Here is a 16,146-nt window from a genome sequence, read left to right as displayed (position 1 = left end):
CTCGCACCCCCAGACACACCCCCAGACACACACCCAGACACAGTGTGGTAACATTGTTTTATCTGCTCTCTGCAGCGCGTGGCGCTCAGTCTGGAGGATGACGGATTCCCCTGAGGGGCGCGCCATGTCCCCATCCACGTCCTCCCCCCTCCGTATCCCGGGGCGACCACACTGCAGAGGAGAGGGGCACAGAGAGAGAGAGAGAAAGAGAGTCTGCTCGTACCGTACCGTACCGTAGACCCCCCCATGGACAGGGGGGGGGGGGGGTTATCTTTTACTTATACGTGTACCCCTCAACCCGTGTCACTAAAACACGTCCCTCTCTCTCTCTCTTACTCCTAACTAAAAATGAACTACTACATTACTACTACTACCACTACTACTAGCTACTACTGTGCTGTCCTCTGCCCTTCTCTCAGCCCCCATTAGTTAGTACGTTACTGTAGTTACCAGTAGTGGTGAATGCTGCTGTCTGTCTTAATGATGATTAACATCGTTGCCCATCAGAGCACATAAATAGATGCTGACTGGACCTCCCTGAGCACCTTGATGTAGTCTACTTTGCCAGGAACAGAGGAAAGGCCAGCTGTGTTTTAATTATTATTTTGTGTTTGAATTTTATTTATTGTTTGTGTTTTGCTGGTGTAAATATGATAAGCCGGACCAGGCCTGTGCCACTGAGGATAGGCTACGCGTGGGCAGAGCCAAGTTGGATGGTGGTGAGGGGGGGGGGGGGGGTTAAGGGAGTGGGATTTGTAGGGAGGGGCTGTTGTGCCAGAGGGCAGCGCCACAAGAAGAAGCAGCAGCAGGGCAGAACTCGGGGGAGGGAGGATTATGGGTAATCCGCTCTGCTGGCATCAGAGATACACAAAAGTAACTAGATAATGAACAGGTGTACAGGGGACGGGTTGGGATGGGGGTTGGGGGCGGGAGACGAGAGAGGAGGGGGTCTTTTTTGAAACTAGGAACTGTACAAGCCCTGCTGTTGTTGGACTCTGTCTGGGAGTAGGTAAGACTTTGGAAGAATTGTTGTGAGTGAGTCATTGTTCCAACGTCAAGCACTGGATTTAAATATGAGGGAAAATGGTCACATAATAATGCTAAAATTCTGAATATGAGGAACCAATGGAGATGCAGAACATGGCTGTCTGAGTTCTCCTGTGTTAGTCATTGCACTGTTGATGAGAAAAATGAGAACCTGCTGATTGAAGGTACTGAATTCAACTACTCCATCTGTTTTCTGCAAGAAAGCACATAGGCTTGAGCTGGTACACATTCTAGTACATGCACACACAGACACAAAGAAAACACATTTCAGGCAACCCGATTCTGTAATTCTTTTCCCCCCACTAATTGGTCTTTTGACCAATCAGATCACCTCTGAAAAAGATCTGATATGATTGGTCAAAAGAAAAATTTGTGGGGGGGGGGCAGGGATCTGAATTGGGCTACATGTCTAAACGCAGCCAAAGAAGCACACACATACAAACATAATTTGGCAGGGTGCATTTGTAGCGCTCACAGCACAGCTCACTGGTTGATTGGTTGATTAATGATAGCTATACATCATGGCTCCCTTTCTTCCAATAGAAATGTCTGCTTCCAGGGTCCCTACGGGGGGTGGGGGGGATGGGAGAAATACTGACAGGAACAGGAAGGGTCTTCCAGGATTAGATCTGCCCTCCCCTCCAGAATGGACCGCTCTGCTCCGGAACTCTGCTGAAGATGAATGGAAGTGATTTATCTCTGTAGAACGCTGCTGACATGGTGTCCTGTTAATCTGACACGCACTTCCAACACAGCCTTCAGTAGGCAGTTACTATAGCATCGTTACACTAGCTACTGTCTGCGGGTTTCAATAGGAAGTTAGTCTCTTTCCACTACTGTTGTGTGCCCATATATAGATCCATGCCATGTGTTACTCTACACATAAAAGTGGATTTGTGGTTATTGGAATTTATTTATATTGAGTGAACTGACCAATTTATGTGGAACCCAGAGCTTCCGGAACCCACAGTTGTCTCTGTGCTGCAGTGTTCAGAGGACTGTATTCTTCTCACGTTTTACTGAAGGAGATTTTACTGAAGGACCGTCTAAAAATTGTACTATGTTCTTCTATCCTTCACGCCTCTCGCTATTCATCACACAAGGTTGTAGTTTGTGGCCTCCATCAATTCTCAAAGGCAATACAAAGTAACAATGCAGCGTTTACAGTGCACAGTGCCCTCTTGACTGAGCTTGGTTTATTTAAGACATCTATACATAGACAGTTTGTTTATGGGTATCATTTAAGAGCAGCCGCTGACGATCTGTATATTTACGGACGTGACGATTTAATCGATGGTTTTGCTCTCAGGCAAACCAGGTGATCTAGATACAAGAAAGTATTCACACCCCTTGACATTTTCCACATTTTTTTTATGTTACAGCCTGAGATTAAAGTGGATTTAAATTTAGATTTTGTGTCACTGATCTACACACAATACCCCATAATGTCAAAGTGGAATTGTTTTTACAAATGTTTACAAATTTAAAAGAAAAAGCTGAAATTTCTTGAGAATAATTATTCAACTCCTTTGTTATGGCAAGCCTAAATAAATTCAGGAGTAAAAATGTGCTGACCAAGTCCCATAATAAGTTGCATGGACTGACTCTGTGTGCAATAATAGTGTTTAACATGACTTTTAAATGACTACCCCATCTCTGTACCCCACACCTACAGTTATCTGTAAGATTCCTCAGTCAAGCAGTGAATATCAAGCACAGATTCAACCACAAAGACCAGGGAGGTTTTCCAATGATTCGCAAAGGGCACCTATTGGTAGATCGTAATTTTGTTTTTAAAAAGCTGACAGTGAATATCCCTTTGAGCATGGTGAAGTTATTAATTACACTTTGGCTGGTGTATCAATACACCCAGTTACTACAAACATACAGGTGTCCTTCCTAACTAAGTTGACGGAGAGTGAAAAGAAGGAAGCCTGTACAGAATAAAAATATTGCATCTTGTTTGCAATAAGGCACTAAAGTAATACTTCAAAAATATGTCTAAGCAATTTACTTTATATCCTGAATACAACGTGTTATGTTTGGGGCAAATCCAATACAACACATTACTGAGTACCACTTTTCATATTTACATTCATGATGTTGGCTGCATCAGGTTATGGGTTTGCTTGTCATCGGCAAGAAAGGATCAAAAGAAACGGAACTGAGCTAAGCACAGGCAATCTTAGAGGAAAACCTGGTTCAGTCTGCTTTCCAACAGACACTGGGAGACAAATTTACTTTTCTTCAGGACAATTACCTAAAACACAAGGCTAAATATACATTGGAGTTGCTTACCAAGATGACATTGAACATTCCTGAGTGGCCTAGTTACAGTTTTGACTTAAATTGGCTTGAAAATGTATTGCATGACTTGGCAATGGCTGTCTAGGAATGATCAATAACCAACTTGACAGATTTTGAAGAATTTTTTTAAGAATAATGGGCAAATATTGTACAATCCAGATGTGCAAAGCTCTTAGAGAATTACCCAGAAATACTCACAGTTATAATTGCTGCTAACATGTATTGACTCTGGTTGTTGAATACTTATCTAATAAAAATATATGTGTTTTATTTTTTACTTCAAATTTTTTCTTCCACTCTATTATAGACATTATAGTATTCTGTGTAGATCGTTGACAAAGAAAATGACAATTAAATCAATTTTAAATCCACTTTGTAACACAACAAAATGTGGGAAAAAGTTGGTGTGAATACTTTCTGAAGGCACTGTGTCCTGCACATGGTGCTCTGCCTGTCCGTTAACTGGCACCTTGTGTGTTTTGATTCTTCTTTCATTTCTGTGTGTATGTACTTTAGGATAACTCTCTTTGTTAGGATCTGGAACTCTACGCTACTTCGGCTGAGATGTATACATTACATTAGGAGCATTATATAGAGCATTGGTCTTTCTATGGATGTTTTAGTGTCTTTAACCCTAGTGGCCAGTATCCTTGGCAACCATGGCGTGTGTCCAGAGCCTTGAGGTGATCAACTCAACATGTAAGCGTTCAGAAAACTCTTGATGCTTCAACATCTCTCCACTACTATATGCCGTTGAAGCACAGAGATCTTTTTAAACACTGAAGGAGTCGCTCTTAGTTTCTGATGGACACTAACAGAACAGTGATTTCACGAGGCTCTGGATTCGTCACGGCTCCTAGGTCGACAAGTGGCACAAACCCTCAGTAGATGTGTTTGTTCTAGTTCTTTTTTTTAACCATCCTCTCGTCTCCCATCCTTTTCTCTATGCATGTTCTAATGGCGGATCCTCACTCAAGGGAGCCAGGCCCATGCGGCTCCGTCATCAGACTGTATTGTGACTAACACCACTCGCATCATATCACCTCTCAATGCAACGCTCGCTCAATCTCTCTCGCCTCCTCTTGGCCATTAACACTTTTGTTTTCACAAGGGCTTATCTTTCTGGAAGGGTAGACTAAACACACTGGAAGAACAGGAGAAAAGGGAAACACTATGGACTGGAACACACCCACGAGCTCAAGAACCCTCGCCAACACTCCGGAAGTGGAACCCAGAGATGACCCCCAGTACAGTGTTTGTCTGTTGAAAGAAACATGATTCTGGAACCCTTAGTGATTCTCCTCCATGCGCCGTATGTTGTTATAGTTAATATAACCTAGTGACTCTCCTGCTTGGTTGGTTTCTCTCTGTGTGAATAAGACATGGTCATTGTCCCTCCTCAGTCCTCACAACAACACTAGTTGATGTTTTACTGGATGTGTAATACTTGAAGGATCATGCCTAGTTCAGAATCCTTCTTTTTTTTACCTGTTAGTGTTGTAAAATGGCTTTTGGGGGTTTCAGAGGGCAGTGTTTAGGAAGGAAAGGGAGGGAGAGAGGTGTTCATAAGGAAATGTAAAATGTTCTCGGTCAAACCTTCATTCCACAGCCATATCATACCGGATACATTTTGTACGTTGTTTGTTGCACAAACTTTTCAAGAAGCCTTCTGCACTGTGTAAAGGGCACATAGGAGGGGAGGGGTGATCGTTACAGTCCAGTACAGTTTTGAATCATAACTTGTAAATACGTTTTTATACAACAAAACTTTTGATAATGTTTTAAACATACAGTGCCTTGCAAAAATATTCAGACCTCTTGGATTTCTTCACATTTTGCTGTGTTTACAAAGTGGGATTCAAATGGATTTAATAGGCATTTTTTGTCAACAATCTACATAAAATACTCTGTAACGTCAAAGTGGAACAAAAATTCTAACCTATTTTTTAAGATGAATAAGAATGAAACAACTAAAATATAGTCCTTACATACATATTCAGCTCCCTGAGTCAGTACATGTTAGAAACATATTTGGCATTGATTACAGCCAGGCACATGCACAGATACGGCTCTACCTGTGCAGAGCACAGCCCTTCCAGTCTCCAAAGTGCCGTTTTCGGCGGTAGCAGATTTTTTTTGGGGGGGGGGGATACATTTTGTGTCCATTTGGTGTCCGTTCTGAATCTACTGGCAGCAAGTCATCGTCAAAAAGAGAGTAGGGCAGGCCTACGTTTATATTATCCATATAAAATGGTTTCGAAATCAACTACGGAGGCATCTTTGCCAGAACAATAATAGGCTACCTGGTGATTTGATTGATCATTTTCCCGTCTGTTAGTTTCGGTGGCTACAGTATGTAAGATAAGCAGCTGTAACATCGTACTTACTTCAATATTATGGGATGAAGATGTAACATATTCTGGCAAATTTATTACGATATTTAATTATTAGATTATAAAAATATTATATTTTGAAAATCTTCTATTTTGAGTGGAACATGTATTACAGTTGTAAGTACTTTTACCCAAAACTTTACTGATCAGATTGTGCAACTTTCCCCTCTTGTAATAATAGGAGTCTGTGACCAGGGATGCGGAAAATATTTGCCCGTTATTCTTTGCTAAATTCTTCAAGCTCTGTCAAGATGTTGGAGGTCATGGCTAGACAGCAAATGTCAAGTATTGCCATAGATTTTCAAGCACATTTATGTCAAAACTGTAACTTGGTCACTCAGGGACATTTACTGTTTTCTTGGGAAGAAACTCCAGTGTAAATGTGGCCTTGTGTTGTAGGTTATTGTCCTTCTGAAAGGTAAATTCCTCTCCCAGTATCTGGTGTAAAACAGACTGAAGCAAGTTTCCTCTAGAATTTTTCACATGTGCTAAGCTCCGTCCTGTTTTTTTTAATCCTGAAAAACTCCCCAGTATTTGCTGATGTCAAGCATACCCATAACATGATGCAGCCACCATCATGCTTGAAAATAAGGAGGCAGTAACTGAGTGATGTGTTGTGTTGGATTTGCAGCAAACATAAGGCTTTGCATTTAGGTCAAAAATGTATTTGCTGTATTACTTTAGTGCCTTGTTACATACAATATGCATGTTTTGGAATATTTGTATTCTGTATATTTGTATTCTTCTTTTCACTGTCATTTAGGTCATTATTATGGAGTCTCTACAATGTTATGACTCAACCTCAGTTTTCTCCCATCACAGCCATTGAACTCAGTAGCTGTTTTAAAATCACCAATGGCCTTATCGTAACATCACTGAGCAGTTTCATTCCTGTCCTGCAGCTCAGTTCAGAAGAACGACTGTATCTTTGATGTGTCTGGGTGATTTAATACATCATCCACAGCATAATTATTAACTTGACCATGCTTAAAGAGATAGTTAATGTCTGATTTGTTTTTGTTACCCATCTACCAATCCAGGCTGTATCATAACTGGCCGTGATTGGGAGTCCCATAGGGTGGCGCACAATTGGCCCAGAGTCGTCCGGGTTTGGCCGGTGTAGGCCGTCATTGTAGAATTTGTTCTTAACTGACTTGCCTAGTTAAATAAATAAATAAAATACCAATACACTGCCCTTCTTTGAGGCTTTCGAAAAGCTCTCTGGTTCTGTAGTTGAATCTGTGCTTGATATTCAATACTTGACTGAGGGACCATACAGATGTTGTATGTTTGGGGGACTGAGGAAGGGTTAGTCATAAAAATCATGTAACTTATTATGTGATGTGTTACGCCAAATGGTTACTACTGAACTAATTTAGGCTGGCCTCTACAAAGTGGCTGAAAACATATATTTTATTTGTGACGTTTTTTATCTTCAAAGATATTGCATTTTTCCTCCACTTTGACAGTACGGAGTATTTTCGGTAGATTGTTGACAAAAAAATGTCATATCTATTTTAATCCCACTTTGTAACACAATACAATGTGATGAAATCCAAGGGGTCTGTAGACTTTCGCAAGGCACCGTATCTGTACAAAAAAAAAGTATAAACATCAGGCTCCAGGTTTAAAAAGGAGTGTAGACCATATGAATTTATTTGTACACAAGAGCACTGGGTTTCTTTACTTCTTGATTGTAACAAAAAATTAATAATCTGCCAAAGTGTTTACTCTTTTTTTTCCCTCTCTGTTTTTAATTTTGTTTTGCTTTTTAACAGTAAAGCATTGCAGAATTTAGGTTGTTTACACTGTATTTAATTCTGTTAGATAGGTTTTGTTGTTTCGTATTTTTAAATGAGGGGTTATCATTTAATTTATTGGTGCCTTGTTTTGTGCTCCTGTATATTTTACTTGGTTCTTTCTGTTTTGGTGTTTTGTGTCTGTGGGAGGGGAAGGGGGGTGTGGGGGAGGGGGAGTTAAACTTAGCAACTTCTGTACTTACATGGAATATCTGTACTGTATGCCAAAATGGTCTCACTCACGTTTCTATGAAATCAAGCTGTTGATAAATATCTCTATATATTGATATATTAAATTTATAAAAATCGCCCAACTCTTGTTTGTGTTGCGTCGTTATTAGTACTTTGGTACCTTGGTTCTCTCTGATTTCCCAGGTAACCATAAAGCCTCTATCAGTTGTCAAGGTCGATGGTAGGAACTGAGGTAAAGTATCTCTTTGTTGGTTAATGGCTGATAAAGATGAGTTACCCCTGTGCAAACTGTCAGCCGGTGTTTTCCCTGCTTCTATATTGAGTGGTGTTCTCTGGAAATAGAGAAGGAGAGAGAAGCGAGTTGAGGGAAAGAGAGAGGCGAGTGGAGCGGGGAATAGAATAAGGTACCCCAGTGGAAGGAGAATGACAGCTCGCTGGGGGTTTAATGGATGTGAGAGCGCAGTGATGGCAGTGGATATCACGGCTCAGAGGGTGGGATGGCCGTTGTTGCAGGGTTCCTCTTCACTGAACATGCTTCCTCATGCCCTCTTCTGTCATATATGTCTCCTAGATACCAGAAGGCCACTAAATCTATTGCAAATTTTAATCATTTCATTGGAGATTAACGACAGACACAAAGCCACACTCCCCCCTCCATGTCACCTCAGATGCTCCCTACAGCCATGCCCAAGAAAGACAGCTGGTGAGGGTTAGGAACAAGGTGGTTCCCCTCTGCATTGCTACATGGCATTTCCACAGCAGTTTTCAGCAGTCAGGGATAGGGTTGAGACTGGGGTTAGGGTTGAAACTAGGGTCAGGTTCGAGGGTTATGGTTGAGACGAGGGTTATGGTTAAGGTTAGGGTTAAGACTAGAGTTCAGGTTGAACCCCATCTATCAGCCTCATTTATTATCCTGTATCCCAATGGCCAGAGGCGCTCACTGCCATCGTAAAAATAAAAAATAAATGGGAGCAGAGCAGTAGGAAACCTCAAACACCATATTAATCTGACTGGCACCCTCTTCCATGAAACATTAATCCACTGTTTGTTTCCAAGGACCAATCCTCCCAAGCCTCGCTGTCACTGGCGATGGGAATGGGAACTGGAAAGGGATTGTGGGCTGGATGTGAGTACAGCCATGGGGGTTTCTCTCTTCTCTCTGTTTTCCTCATTCCTCAGCAGCGAAATGGATGACATTTTCTATTATTTCCTAGAGTGTTTAAAATCAGGGGAGTGGGGAGAGTGGGGGGGGGGACGGACTGACGGACTGAAAGTAATTACGAGTTATTTACTCTTGAAAGTCTTCACGGTAACAAGCCTGCCTCATCATGCTGTCAGATGGAGCGCCACATACAGGGCAGTGAAGGAATCTTTAATTCAGATTAGGAGTGTGTGTGTGTATGGGGGGGGAGGGGGGGGGGGGGGGGGGGAATGAGAAGTAGGGGGATTTATATCAAAACGTAGTGTCTTAGCATTTTGCATATTACGTGTGTGCGCGTGCACATTCTTAGTTCAGCTGGAGGCCATACTGTATCGATGATTACTGTAAATGTGCTCTTTCCTTCTTTCCTCTGCTGGGTTTATATCCTTCCTAACTGCTGTATATGGAACTGTAACTTTTAGAGAGAGAGAGCGACTACCCCTCTGTCTGTCTGCTGTGCCTCTCTTCTCTGGAAGTCCTTGTTAGGAGTAGGGCTGATGCTGTTATGGCACTGTAGGTGGCGGAGAGCCTATCGTTCGCTCATTATCCTACTGCAGGGGTATGCTCTGTGTGTAGTGTGGTGTTTGTGTGGAAGACCAATAGAGAAAGCAATTTTTAGCACACAGTATGAAAAGGTTGGGTGTGCAAGACTGCCTTAGTATTCAGACCCCTTGACTTTTTCCACATTTTGTTACCTTACAGCCTTATTTAAAACTTCTTGACGCACCCATCCCGTTAGCGGGATCATTTTCGTCAACATCCGCTGAATTGCAGAGCGCCAAATTCAAATTAAATTACTACAAATATTACATTTTCATGAAATCACAAGTGCAACATAGCAAAATACAGTTTAGCTTAATCCACCTGGCGTGTCAGATTTCAAAAAAGCTTTTCGGCGAAAGCATACCAAGCGTTTATGTAAGGACATCGCTCTCAGAAGACAAAACATTACAGCTAGCAGCCAAGTAGATTGGTCACGAAAGTCAGAAAAGCAACAAAATGAATCGCTCACCTTTGATGATCTTCGGATGTTTGCACTCACGAGACTCCCAATTATACAATAAATGTTCCTTTTGTTCCATAAGGATTATTTTTGTATCCAAAATACCTCCATTTGGTTGGCGCGTTATGTTCAGAAATCCACAGGCTCGAGCGGTCACGACGGGGCAGACAAAAATTCCAAATAGTATCCGTAAAGTTCGTAGAAACATGTCAAACGTTTTTTATAATCAATCCTCAGGTTGTTTTTACAATATATAATCGATAATATTTCAACCGGACTGTAGCTTCTTCAATAAGAGGGAGAGAGAGAAAATGTCTGCTCCACTCTGTTGGCGCATGCAAAACGCTGCTGGCACCCAGCCATCCAATGACGCGATGTGATCATTCTCGCTCATTTTTCAAAATCAAATCCTGAAACTATATCTAAAGACTGTTCACACCATGTGGAAGCCGTAGGAAAAGGAATCTGGTTGATATCCCTTTAAATGGAGGGACGGCATGCAATGGAACAGAGAGCTGTCAGGAAAAACAGCACCTCCGAGGACGTTTTTCATCCGAACATCAAAATACTGCCCCCTACACTCAAGAGGTTAAAAATGGATTAAATACATTGTTTTCCCTCATCAATCTACACACAATACCCCATAATTACAAAACAAAAACAGGTTTTTAGAAATGTTTGCACATTGATTGTGTATGATTTGGAAAGGCACACACCTGTCTATATAAGGTCCCACAGTTGACAGTGCATGTCAGAGCAAAAACCAAGCCATGAGATCGAAGGAATTATCTGTTGAGCGCCGAGACAGGATTGTGTCGAGGCACGGATCTGGGGAAGGGTAGTAAAAAATGTCTGCAGCATTAAGGTCTCCAAGAAAACAGTGGCCTCCAACATTCTTAAATGGAAGAAGTTTGGAATCACCAAGACTCTTCCTAGACCTGGCCTCCTTGCCAAACTGAGCAATCGGGTGAAGGTCCTTGGTCAGGGCGGTGAGCAAGAACCTGATGGTCACGCTGAAAGAGCTCCAGAGTTCCTCTGTGGAGATGGGAGAACCTTCCACAAGGACAAGCATCTCTGCAGCACTCCACCAATCAGGCCTTTATGCTAGAGTGGCCAGACAGAAACCACTCCTCAGTAAAAGGCACATGACAGCCCGCTTGGAGTTTGCCATAAGGCAACTAAAGACTCTCAGACCATGAGAAACAAGATTCTCTGGTCTGATGAAACCAAGATTGCACAGAGAGATCCTTGATGAAAGCCTGCTCCAGAGTGCTCGGGACCTCAGACTTGGGGCGAAGCTTCACCTTCCAACAAGACACAGCCAAGACAATGCAGGAGGGGCTTCAGGACAAGTCACTGAATATTCTTGAGTGGCCCAGCCGGAGCCCGGACTTGAAATCGATCTAACATCTCTGGAGAGACCTAAAAATAGCTGTGCAGCCACACATCCAACCTGTCAGCGCTTGAGAGGATCTGCAGAGAAGAATGGGAGAAACTCACCAAATACAGGTGTGCCAAGCTTGTAGCATCATAGCCAAGAAGACTCGAGGCTATACTTGCTGCTTCAACAAAGTACTGAGTAAAGGATCTGAATACTTACGTAAATGTGATATTTCAGTTTTTATAAGTAATATATTTGCTAAAAATGTCTAAAATCCTGTTTTTGTTTTGTCGTTATGGAGTACTGTGTGTAGATTGATGAGGTAAATTTTTGGGGTAAAAAGTCAAGGGGTCTGAATACTTTCTGAATGCACTGTATGGGTCTTTCTGCAAATAATGCGGCCAATGTGTGACATTGGGATCAACATTTTAAAAAATGGTTTGAAACAAAAATATAAAAATATTTTGATGCAGTTCCAGATGTATTTAGAGGAATGTTTGCAACGGAACACAGTGTCGTGTCTTTGGCTATGCTGGATTAACTGCTATGACATAATAATCTATAAAATAATTTATCCGTAATTAATATCACCTGATTGAGCTAATCATGTAAATGTAATTAACTAGAGAGTCGGGCACCACAAAATAATATTTATAGAGCTGTTATCTTCCGAATAAACCCTTAAAGATTTAGTAATATTTTACATCAATAGTAGTCAACATTAATCGTCATCTTACTTCAGTCTCATAATCTGAAAGTTGTAAATTCTTGGTTATCTGCAAGAATCCTGGCTAACAAGTTGAATCAGCTATACAAAAATTGGGTTTAATTATCTATTTACTACAGTGCCTTGCGAAAGTATTCGGCCCCCTTGAACTTTGCGACCTTTTGCCACATTTCAGGCTTCAAACATAAAGATATAAAACTGTATTTTTTTGTGAAGAATCAACAACAAGTGGGACACAATCATGAAGTGGAACGGCATTTATTGGATATTTCAAACTTTTTTAACAAATCAAAAACTGAAAAATTGGGCGTACAAAATTATTCAGCCCCCTTAAGTTAATACTTTGTAGCGCCACCTTTTGCTGCGATTACAGCTGTAAGTCGCTTGGGGTATGTCTCTATCAGTTTTGCACATCGAGAGACTGAAATGTTTTCCCATTCCTCCTTGCAAAACAGCTCAGTGAGGTTGGATGGAGAGCATTTGTGAACAGCAGTTTTCAGTTCTTTCCACAGATTCTCGATTGGATTCAGGTCTGGACTTTGACTTGGCCATTCTAACACCTTGATATATTTATTTTTGAACCATTCCATTGTAGATTTTGCTTTATGTTTTGGATCATTGTCTTGTTGGAAGACAAATCTCCGTCCCAGTCTCAGGTCTTTTGCAGACTCCATCAGGTTTTCTTCCAGAATGGTCCTGTATTTGGCTCCATCCATCTTCCCATCAATTTTAACCATCTTCCCTGTCCCTGCTGAAGAAAAGCAGGCCCAAACCATGATGCTGCCACCACCATGTTTGACAGTGGGGATGGTGTTTTCAGCTGTGTTGCTTTTACGCCAAGCATAACATTTTGCATTGTTGCCAAAACGTTCAATTTTGGTTTCATCTGACCAGAGCACCTTCTTCCACATGTTTGGTGTGTCTCCCAGGTGGCTTGTGGCAAACTTTAAATGACACTTTTTATGGATATCTTTAAGAAATGGCTTTCTTCTTGCCACTCTTCCATAAAGGCCAGATTTGTGCAATATACGACTGATTGTTGTCCTATGGACAGAGTCTCCCACCTCAGCTGTAGATCTCTGCAGTTCATCCAGAGTGATCATGGGCCTCTTGGCTGCATCTCTGATCAGTCTTCTCCTTGTATGAGCTGAAAGTTTAGAGGGACGGCCAGGTCTTGGTAGATTTTCAGTGGTCTGATACTCCTTCCATTTCAATATTATCGCTTGCACAGTGCTCCTTGGGATGTTTAAAGCTTGGGAAATCTTTTTGTATCCAAATCCGGCTTTAAACTTCTTCACAACAGTATCTCGGACCTGCCCGGTGTGTTCCTTGTTCTTCATGATGCTCTCTGCGCTTTTAACGGACCTCTGAGACTATCACAGTGCAGGTGCATTTATACGGAGACTTGATTACACACAGGTGGATTGTATTTATCATCATTAGTCATTTAGGTCAACATTGGATCATTCAGAGATCCTCACTGAACTTCTGGAGAGAGTTTGCTGCACTGAAAGTAAAGGGGCTGAATAATTTTGCACGCCCAATTTTTCAGTTTTTGTTTTGTTAAAAAAGTTTGAAATAGCCAATAAATGTCGTTCCACTTCATGATTGTGTCCCACTTGTTGTTGATTCTTCACAAAAAAATACAGTTTTATATCTTTATGTTTGAAGCCTGAAATGTGGCAAAAGGTCGCAAAGTTCAAGGGGGCCGAATACTTTTGCAAGGCACTGTAAATACCTAACTAATCACACAGAATCACACTTCCACATCATTAAATTATAACTTGATTACAAATTGCCGTCATAAAGGAAAACGTCCCTAGCGGGCGGAACAGATATGACAGCTTGTTACACAAAGGAAAAGGGGCTGGGTTTGAGCGAAAGAGCGGGAGACTAGAACAAAGGCGTAGCTGTGCTATCGTAAATACAGTATCTTATGCATTCTAAATTACCGCCCATTTGGAAAAGGAAAATGCAATAAATATTTATATATACGTCGTTGTGTGGTAGATGGGATACTCTGTCTGTTCCTTCCTAACCTGCGTTTGCAGCTGCGGTCGCTAACTCAACGGCTAGGAGGTATCACTTCTGTCGTGAATAATAGCTCAAAGTTCATACCATTCGCAACCAAAGCTCATGCTGATGTTGGCCTCGTTCTGTAGTTTTATCTGAACCATTCTGACATGGGATCATCACCCTCATATCCGCGGAACAGATAGTTATGTTGTCGTCAAGAGCTTATATAGGAAGGAAGAGAAGGGGTGTGTGTCATAGTTTACAACCTCCATCTCTTCACGTGGGCAGGCCACTGAGTGAGCAGCCCTAACTTATGAAAATCCACATCTCACATTTTAGAAGCTAAAATCCCATTTCATCCCATCACAAATAATTTCATATTCAAACATTTAAATTGAACAACAATTCCATGTGAATCCGATAACTCTGATGTGTAGACTTTACACTGTAGAGTTTATGTCATCTTATCATTGATGAGAATGTCTCAGATAACAACCGAACTGACATCATATTCATTAAGTACCACTGCATATGTTCAATTGGTCGGATGACCAGAATATAGTTCATTTCCCCCCATATTCTGACGTTCCCAGAATCTCTACGTTAACCAAGGGGTTTTGCAAATGTAACCTTAGTAGGGCAGAGAGAAGGAAAAGGGGGGGAAGAGGTATTTATGACTGTCATAAACCAACCCCCAGGCCAACGTCATGACAACAGGCACAACTGTCTTCGCCGCATAATGAATTAGACACCAAAATATTTGGTACATTCCTCGAGAACCGCCTTTTTTCCAGCACAGACACCAAAATATTTGGTACATTCCTCGAGAACCGCCTTTTTTCCAGCACTTGGCTGTTGTTGTAATGCATGCGCTATCACAACAGCTGTACATCACTTGACTGTCAATCTGACAATTCCTTCCTGGATGTGTGAGAATATCACAGCTAAAACTAAATCAGCTGGACACCATATGTGCATCCAACAAGTATTATGCATAATTATTGAAGAACCATGTTAATGTCAGTATCGATTTAGGTAAGGTGACTCTTTGCGTGAGAAGCTTTCGGTTTTGCGATTGCATACATCATTTTGGATTTGTGTGCCCACGAAAACTATACCAAAAACTGTCGGACAGCTAGATACATGATTCTTACACGGTTCAAGTTCAATGTCTAAGTTAACTGATTAATGGTTAACATACAGTATGATATAACAACAACACTGACATAAATCCAAGGACAGAAAATGTATGTATTATGTCACATGATTTTGGACAAATCTGTCAAGACACAAGGCATGATAAAGGGTTAAACAGGTTTTAAATCAACTGGTGAATTATCAGATTATTATCATCCAACAGCTGTAAGAAGATGTCCAGCGTTGGAAATCATCACTTCTACCCTAGTTTATCGAAAGACTCCCAATGTATTTCATGGTTTCAGAGTCAACATCATCATTTGCCCATCATTTTCTTTCATGATCTCCTATTTGAGGAACACAAATGCTTTGCAAGTGTTTGTTCTGTATACTCTGTGTGTGTGTGCGTGTGTGTGTGTTTATGTGCTCGTTCATGTGCACACGTTTGGGGGACTGCATGTATGTGAGAGAAGGAGAGAAAAGCAAGTTTTGAGTGAAGGTGTGTTATATCATGTGGGGTCGTCCTACTGTACGCACCTTCATTTTCTATTATCTCCTGTATTAGGAAGCATATAGTTATTTTCAGTATATAGTGCAGGCTTGGTTGTGTGTAGCTATGTTTATGTGTGTGTGTTTAGAAACCGCCGGGGGTTGCTAATGAGAGTTCTCCTTGGGGAGCTTTTACAATGGTTTCTTCAGTGGCTTTAGAGTGAATGAGTCCGAATGTTTCTGCTGCGGTGCTAAAACCTCACCATTGCACCTGCCAATATGGGAAAACCATCTATTTCAATCTATTTAAGCTTATTTAAGCTTGTTGTGTGCCACAGGGAGGGGCAATTCACCCCGCCCCCCCCAAAAAAGGATAGTTGAACATTTCTAGCCTGTCTATGATGATTGACGGACGTGTTACGATCAACCCGCTCAGTTTTTCACAACAAAACAC

General features: G+C 41.5%; 1 protein-coding gene across 2 annotated transcripts in view; it reads left to right on the top strand.

Annotated features, from left to right (window-relative positions):
- Positions 1–1,948, top strand: part of LOC110521812 (low-density lipoprotein receptor-related protein 8) — a 261,008-nt gene extending 259,060 nt beyond the window's left edge. The window contains exon 19 of one of the 2 annotated variants that reach the window (XM_036968636.2): positions 76–1,948. In XM_036968636.2, coding sequence (XP_036824531.1) covers positions 76–114 — 39 coding nt within the window. In that variant the 3' untranslated portion in view covers positions 115–1,948. The remainder of the gene's footprint in view (positions 1–75) is intronic. The other variant, XM_036968637.2, reaches the window with a different exon arrangement.
- Positions 1,949–16,146: the final 14,198 nt, after the last annotated feature.

This window comes from Oncorhynchus mykiss, chromosome 4, assembly GCF_057628025.1.
Source record: "Oncorhynchus mykiss isolate SJ-2025 chromosome 4, ASM5762802v1, whole genome shotgun sequence".
NCBI lineage: Eukaryota > Metazoa > Chordata > Actinopteri > Salmoniformes > Salmonidae > Oncorhynchus > Oncorhynchus mykiss.
This window is presented reverse-complemented; position numbering and strand designations above follow the sequence as displayed.